General features: G+C 34.0%; 1 protein-coding gene across 2 annotated transcripts in view; it reads left to right on the forward strand.

Moving 5' to 3' along the window:
• LOC111379482 (probable sodium/metabolite cotransporter BASS6, chloroplastic) overlaps positions 1-5,345 on the forward strand; it is an 8,628-nt gene extending 3,283 nt beyond the window's left edge. Inside the window, exons 4-10 of one of the 2 annotated variants that reach the window (XR_002700051.1) lie at positions 699-814; positions 2,575-2,768; positions 2,839-3,091; positions 3,624-3,877; positions 3,964-4,046; positions 4,453-4,716; positions 5,063-5,345. Coding sequence is in view for 1 of the 2 variants with exons in the window: in XM_023002855.1 (XP_022858623.1) it covers positions 699-814; positions 2,575-2,768; positions 2,839-3,091; positions 3,624-3,877; positions 3,964-4,046; positions 4,453-4,512 (960 nt within the window). In the remaining variant the exon portion in view is untranslated. Of the gene's footprint in view, positions 1-698; positions 815-2,574; positions 2,769-2,838; positions 3,092-3,623; positions 3,878-3,963; positions 4,047-4,452; positions 4,996-5,062 lie in introns of those variants that run through there. The other variant, XM_023002855.1, reaches the window with a different exon arrangement.
• The last annotated feature ends 2,865 nt before the right edge of the window (positions 5,346-8,210 follow it).

The following is an 8,210-nucleotide window of genomic DNA, read 5'->3' on the forward strand; positions in this document are numbered from 1 at the left end:
GAAGACTGTTACTCTAAGCTCACCTTGGTCCGCATGCCAATCCTTGACTGTTCCCATACACTCTTTGAGTTCTCTCATTCTCTCTTGGTTGAAGATAATTCGTCTTCAAATCATTTACCGTCTCTTCATTTGATGTCTCACCATAATGGCTTTTTACTTGTAAGGAGAGGAAAACATTTACGTCAATTCAACTGCATTTGACTGCCAAATTTTCATGAGTACAAAGACAAGACTGAATTGTCTTTTACTTAAATAACCCTTTTTTGACATAAATGAAAGACAAAAGGCAAAAGAAACAGCAGGCCTAAACTCATTAACAATGTCAGCAGCATGTGAAATTCTAAAGTAAAAGCAATCAGTGGAAAAATGCTAATTACTATCAAGTGTCAACAAATTGTCAACCACAAAAATAAAGGGAGAGTTGGACACAAAATTATACAGCGGAAGAACCTAAAAAAATGTTAAACTCAAGATGGCCACGATTCTAGGATTCTAACTATTTTAGAGGAAGAGGAGTGAGCAAACGTTAGGAGAGGGAAAAAATTTAGCAGTACGTATGTGTTCTTTTTTAGAGTAGAATAGTCCTTAATGCATGTGAAATTTATTTCTATTGAAAGCTATTATCATTTGTAGTTCTTAGGAACTTTCACTAACGGTGGTTTTTGGTTTGACTTGAATTTTGGTTGCTTAATCAAAAGGAGGTTTCCTTTGTTGAGATTTTGAAGGGGGCAAATTCTATTCTGCCTCAAGTGGTTCTTGCAAGTACAATTTTGGCTCTTATATATCCGCCTTCTTTTACATGGTTCACGAACAGGTATGTTCTATTCTTTAAATGATTAAGATGGTCGGTGATGTGCATTTACTTGTTTTGATTCATGCTAATGTATTAGGATGATAGTCTTTGCAAATGCTCATGCATATCCTAATCTCATAGAAAATTTACCTGCAATATCAACAAGTAATCATTGTGATGCCTATATAAGCCCATGCCAAGAGGCAGATCTATAGCCCATCCTTGCCCCAACCCGCATGGTAAAAGAAAAGGGATTTTATAGTTAAATTGGCCTAAATATCTATATTAGCCCAGCTTCATATATCCCAAGTCCAATTATCCAAATATTCTTTCATGATATTAATGGAATGTGAACAATTTATTACCAAATTAGATTTTTGTTTAATGCATGTTTTATTTATAATTATATATAAACTTTCATAATAAATAAAATTGAATTGATTAGAGCTGAAATAAATTTCTTATTTTAATAGTAAGAGATACTAAATATTTGGCTAAGCTTAAAGTAATTAGATTTTTTAGTTCTAAAAATATTTTCATATATAACTTAGTCATACTTATAAGAAAGAAACTTACTTATTTTAACCACGATCAACTTACTTTATATTTAATCTTATAATAAAGAGAATATTAATAAGAACTTATTTATATATAAATAATAAGAATATATGTATATTATAGAAGTTTAATCAAACATGGATGTGAAAGAAATCAATTTTTTTACCCTCGAAATTCCTTGTCGTGTTTTTTTTTTTTTTTTTTTTTTCACTTTGGGTGGATTCTTCACTCATCGTGAAATTTGTTGGTATAGAAGATTGATTCCCACATTAAATACTATTTTGAGAATGATGACATACAATAATGTATTTTTGGACAAAACTTTCAGTTATTTGAAACAGCTGGTTGTAAAATTCTTTAAAATAGTATTCATTTAAGTATATTTTAGTTTTTGATTGGTGGATATATATCATTTGCTTATGTTTATCATGCTTCTATTTGTTTATGTTTTCAAAGGTGAGCGTCTATTTTGTATTTTGCAAGAAAAGGTACGAATATGTAGTGAGACATTGTATTTCATGAGTGTTTGATACTATTTGTAATGAATGTAATGAGCGCAGTCTCCTAAACTTGATCTCTTGTAACGTGAGTTTATTTAGAATTTTTAAATTTTAGCCCATCACAAATCATTTCTTGGCTCTGCCACTGCCCATGCTATAGTATTCTCAAAGGAGGGAATATGTGCAATAAAATGAATCATTACACATTTAATTTGCTTCCTGACACGTGGGCTCTATACCTTGTTTTAATGAACTTCAGGATTGTTTGCGCCTTACATTTCATCTTGCCATACAGCGCTCTTAAATTTTTGGCTTATCTTCTAGTAAATGCAACAATGATATTAGCAATGAAATGGGGTGAAAGGATCCGTGTAACCTGTTGAACCACACTGTGTAAAAGCTTAAGATGTCAACGTAGGGACAAATTAATTATTCAAAAATTATATTGAGCAATCCCCCTCAAGTATGGGCGGAATTCATCTTTCATGAAAGGCTGCCAATTGCACACTTTTCACATACTGTGGTTGTAAGACTTGAATTTAAGACCTTTATGTATCTAGGTATCATGTTGAACCACATCTTTTGAAAGTTTAAGTTGTTAAAGAGAAGTCAAAGTTATTTATTGAAATTTGTCGTCAACATAATAGATCCCAAATTTATTAAAATTAAGGTTTAGTTCCACCCCCCACGTTACTCTTAATTTTTGTCTATATACCATTTCAGGTACTACGCCCCAGCGTTGGGCTTTTTGATGTTTGCGGTTGGAGTTAATTCTAGTGAAAAAGATTTTCTTGAAGCATTCAATAGGCCAGCTGCTATTTTTGCTGGCTATGTAGGACAGTTTATTGTGAAACCCCTCCTTGGGTATCTTTTTGGCATGATTTCAATGTCTATATTCGGTCTTCCAACTTCCTTAGGTAAATATCCTTTTTCTTTTTTGCTCAAAAGCTGATATAAAAATCTAACTCCTATAGTTATGTGGATCAGCTGCAGGGATCATGTTGACTTCATGTGTTAGTGGGGCCCAGCTCTCCAATTATGCTACATTTTTAACAGATCCACTAATGGCCCCACTTAGCATTGTCATGACATCACTGTCTACGGCAACTGCAGTCTTGGTTACCCCATTCTTGTCATTATTGCTAATTGGCAAAAGGTTGCCTGTTGATGTGAAAGGAATGGTCTCAAATATTGTACAGATTGTGGTCACTCCCATTGCAGCTGGGTTACTTTTGAATAGGTAATTAGTTAAACATATTGCTTTGTACCCCTCAGATCAAAGGTTAAAAACACTGTTAGTGACCCAACTGTGTTGCTTCACGTCAGTCATCGAACTTTTTTTGTTTCAATTTTGTCACTGAACTTTTAACTTTTATCAAGACCATCAGTTTAGGCATTCTACCTGTCTCCATTAATTAAGTTAATAAAATTAATGAGGTTCATGGAATTGACTATTGAGGACATGGCATAAAGAAGCTTTGAAATCTTTCTAGCTCATCAAAGTGGACAAGTTTTTAACAGAATTTTGTCTTTTCTATTTTTTTTTTTTTTTTATGCCACATGTATACATTTCTGTTCACGATTTAGACAAATGGAGTGCCTAAAGGCCCTAAACTAAGCACTAAACAGAAGTGAAAGTTCAGTGACTAAGTTGGAACAAAAAAAGTTCGATGACCCAAGTAAAATAACATTTGAAGTTTTGTGTCTGTGTTTTTAACCCTCTTCTTTTAGTTACATTAGTGTCTCTTACCTATATTGACTTGTGTGTGCAGGTTCTTTCCTCGAATATGCAATGCCATCCGGCCACTTCTGCCTCCACTTTCGGTGTTTGTGACCGCTCTTTGTGTTGGTGCTCCACTTGCTATTAACATAAAATCAGTCATGTCCCCTTCGGGGATATCTGTTTTGCTTCTTGTGATTGCATTCCATTTATCAGCATTTATTTCTGGATATTCCCTTGCTGGTGTTGTCTTCCATGATGCACCAGATGTAAAAGCTCTACAAAGGACACTATCCTATGAAACAGGTAATTGACGGCTCTGCAATATTGTTACCTTGTTGTCGGATAATGATGTTTTTGGAGTCTGACCAATCTCCCTCCCCTTCTTATAGGGATGCAGAGCAGTCTTTTGGCCCTTGCACTTGCAAATAAATTTTTCCAAGATCCACTTGTTAGTGTGCCACCTGCTATTTCTGTAAGTCCACAAGTTCACTTGTGTAGAACACATAAATGACTTCTGGTCTGAACCTAGTCGTTTTTGCTTGCTGAAAAATTGATACAACTAATTCTAGAATTACATATATAGTGGCTGGTGCTGATAATTTATGGCTTTCGTCTTCAAACTGATCTGGTGGGATCACTTGATATGTAGGTTGACATCAATTGCTCGCTTCTTGAATATTTATTTTTACTTGTGGCTAAACAGTTACATCCTGATAATTTATCAAGCTGGTTGTGTTTATATCTCTAATTTGAACTTACAACAAAAAATCTGGACTTTGGCTCTCTCTTTATTTCATTACTGATGTTTTAATTGCTGCAATAGATGGTTGTGTATATGATGGTGTTTGATTACTCTAATTTCTGCTTGCATTTTGCAGACTGTAATCATGTCGCTGATGGGATTCTCTCTTGTAATGCTGTGGTCTCAGAGGAAATGAATTGTCTCTTGATGAATGAGTTTTACCAGCACCACTATAAATAAGTTTATGGGTATCTGTCAGTCATGGTGGAACAAGTTTGCTGTGGTAGAGTGGCAAGGAAATGCCAAAGCATGATATATTAAGAAAATTGATGTTTTGAGATGTGTAATGTGACTTCTCATTTTCGTTCAATCCTTATAGAAATTGAAATCTCGCCTGAAGGTTTGCTAGGATATCGAATGATCTGAAGTCTTTAGGCATCAAAGAAATCACTTGGCTGATTCCTCATAGTAGAAAGAGAAGCGTCGATAGAGTATTATTTGTCCATTAGATGTTCAGAAGCAATAGGGGCATGTTTAGATGTACAACCACGATTGGGATTTGGGATTATTAACTGTATTTGTGTAATAAGATGATGAACAGATGCTTGAAGATGACAATAAATATGAGAATGCTGAAGCTAAGCAGACTGGAGGGCTAATGAACAATGCTCTTGTTATTTCTTTTTTATTTATTTTTTATTTTTTATTTTTTTTACAAGGTGTCCGGGCTTAAATCTCGCCTGAAGGTTTGCTAGGATATCGAATGATCTGAAGTCTTTAGGCATCAAAGAAATCACTTGGCTGATTCCTCATAGTAGAAAGAGAAGCGTCGATAGAGTATTATTTGTCCATTAGATGTTCAGAAGCAATAGGGGCATGTTTTGATGTACAACCACGATTGGGATTTGGGATTATTAACTGTATTTGTGTAATAAGATGATGAACAGATGCTTGAAGATGACAATAAATATGAGAATGCTGAAGCTAAGCAGACTGGAGGGCTAATGAACAATGCTCTTGTTATTTCTTTTTTATTTATTTTTTATTTTTTATTTTTTTTACAAGGTGTCCGGGCTTGCGTCCGACTAGATCCTTGTCCCTGAACCTTCGGCCCCTCAGCAGCTCAGGGAGGTAAATCGCAGGATGTGCCCTTGTTGGCTCCCAGGTTTCCACAACTCATTTGGACTCCTTCCGCAAAGAGAGCTCTCCTCGCTGGGCGTTTGTTCAACCAAATGGCTTCCCCTCCATTTTAGCACCCAGTGTTAACTCCAGGAATCGAACTCTCCACCCTTGCTTTCAGCGTCCCAGCGAAGTGATTGTTCCACCAACTCGGATGTGCCCTGGGGGGGTGCTCTTGTTATTTCTTATTTGCAGTCAATCTAGAGCACCCTTTATACTTCAGTCGAGGATCATCTCCTTTGGGAAGCCTTTCAGAGATCCTGCTTCCCAGTAAGAAGTCGAAAATTCTATTTCCTAAAACTGGCACTTCAAAGAGAGATTTTGAGGTCTCTCTTTTCCTAGACGGTAACTGTCATAGTTTTTGTATTTGCACGCAAGTGAATTGGAGGTTTAGCAGGAATAGTATAAATAGTTCATATCATTCTCTAGAACATCCATTTTTCTGTTTCTCCGTCTTGAAAGATCATACCGACGATTTTGAGTACTATTACATAGATGTCGACTAGTCTGAAAGTTTTCCTCGCAATTTCTAGTAAGTGACAAAGAAATAATGGTAGGAACCCAGAAAAAAGTATGGTATTGTTATAATTGCTTGCAATGCTACCTCAGCTCCCAACTCATTTGTTAACCAGATATCATGTTAGCATTTAGTATAGGGAAAATAGCAGCTGCAGTCCCAAACCTTTCATTGAATGGCAGTTTTTGCTCAAACGTTTCGTTTGTGATACCTACAGTCCCAAACCTTTCAACTGGTTGTATCTGGTGGAGAAATGGACGGTTTTCGTCGAATATTAGAAGGCCCGATCAGATATGGAGACGTTTTATCTCATGATACAAAGTGATAGGGATCAATTGTTTTGAAGCATGAAAGAAAGAAAAGAAAAACACTTTGTGTACTCATAAAGAATCCTAAGACCATCTTAAAATTCATGATGAAACAAGTTTACGAAATGTTCGAGTAAATATTGTAAGTTGCGATGTCAAATAAATTAATAAAGTGAACTTAGAGAGTTCAAATTATTGTCTAATGAAAACTATTTATTCAAATATTCTAACTATGCCTAACTTCTATTTGAGTAAAAGTAAAATCAATAGTTCGTAATTATTAATTTAACAATTACAAAATTATGAAAATAATTTAAAATTGTGGATATGGATTATTTGAATTTTAACTTATGTGCGACAAATATTAAAATTTCAAGTTTACCTTAGTTAATTTTTCTTAGTACCAATTACCAAGTCCTTGTTTGAGCCACATTATATTCATTTGAATGCATTTTTGAATAGTGTATTGATGGGAAATGTATGATTAAAAAATAAAGAAAAGTTTTGGATTTAAGTTTAATATTATTTTATTAAAGAATGTGTGATTGAAATGATGTCAAATTACTGTTTAAAAATGTATTTTTTTTAAAAAATGTGGCTCAAACAACTCCCAAATCAATTCTATGTATACGGTCAAGTTCTCAAAATTAATTAATAAACGTCTCTCGACTTCAAAGCATTATACTTAGTTAAGTCAACTCACTATATCTCTTTTTCAATTTGGACAAGCTTAATTAAGCACATTCAATCATCAACGAATTCAATTAAGAATGGCAAAATTAATAAAAGTGTATTTGTCTTACCCAAATTCTTATTTTTACTTTGTGGTCTAAACAAATAACTTATCTCTCGATTTGTTATCATTCACAAATCAACAAAATAATGGCCAATTATTTCAAAGCAAGAAAAATCGAGGTGCGATTCACAATAATCAATTGAGAATCGTAACTTGATTATAGAATCTAAGGGTCCAAACTATGTTATAATTGTTATTTCAAAGCAAGAAGAATGGAGGTGTGATTCACAATAATCAACTGAGAATCGTAACTTGATTATAGAAACTAAGGGTCCAAACTATGTTATAATCGTTCACCCCAAATAAGAATTTAGTTGAAAATATTAATCGAACAATGCATCACCAAATTGAAGCATATTATCAGGTTATGAAATTGCACAACGAAGAGAAGCGGGCGAATCCTTGCACCAAGTTCTCCGCTTGCGAAGAAATGGTCTCCCCTTCGATGTCCTGATGCTTGGATAGGAGTCTTTGGGGTTTCATCTTAATTCTTATAAATTAGTCTATTTTTTCATCTTTATTCGATGTGAGATTTTATCCCTTAACAAACATCTATATTTTGAATAAAAATATATTTTTTTCAATTGAATTCAAGACTAAGAATAAACGTTTTAATTGGAAAATATGATTGAATAAGAGTATCCAATTCTATAGTCATCTGGTTTCCAATGATTCTCTAATTTTCTGTCATCTTTTGAGTTTTACAAAGGATTATATACTGGAGATGACACACAGAAACATAGATTACGGGGGGTTAGACTGTGTTGTGGGGTTTTCCATTTTTAACTATCAAAGGATTTTAATTAAATAATCTAAATCATTAGATCAACTTAAATAAAGGGTTGAGATTTTTTGTCAAAAATATTGGTTAGGGGAATGCTCCCCGTAGTTAAAATACTCAATATGCATGACTAATTGAAGTTGTGAAGTACTGAAATCGCAAATTGTGACAATATTATGGAGTCGAACCTTCTCTATTTTAAAAGTTAAAAAGAGAAGTAAGATACCCTAATTTCAAGATTTAACTCTCATTTTAAAAAGACTTTTGAAACTGCTCTAAAATAATTTATTACGAATAAAGGCCATCCCATCCT

The sequence above is a fragment of the Olea europaea genome, unplaced genomic scaffold, assembly GCF_002742605.1.
Source record: "Olea europaea var. sylvestris unplaced genomic scaffold, O_europaea_v1 scaffold1995, whole genome shotgun sequence".
Lineage (NCBI taxonomy): Eukaryota > Viridiplantae > Streptophyta > Magnoliopsida > Lamiales > Oleaceae > Olea > Olea europaea.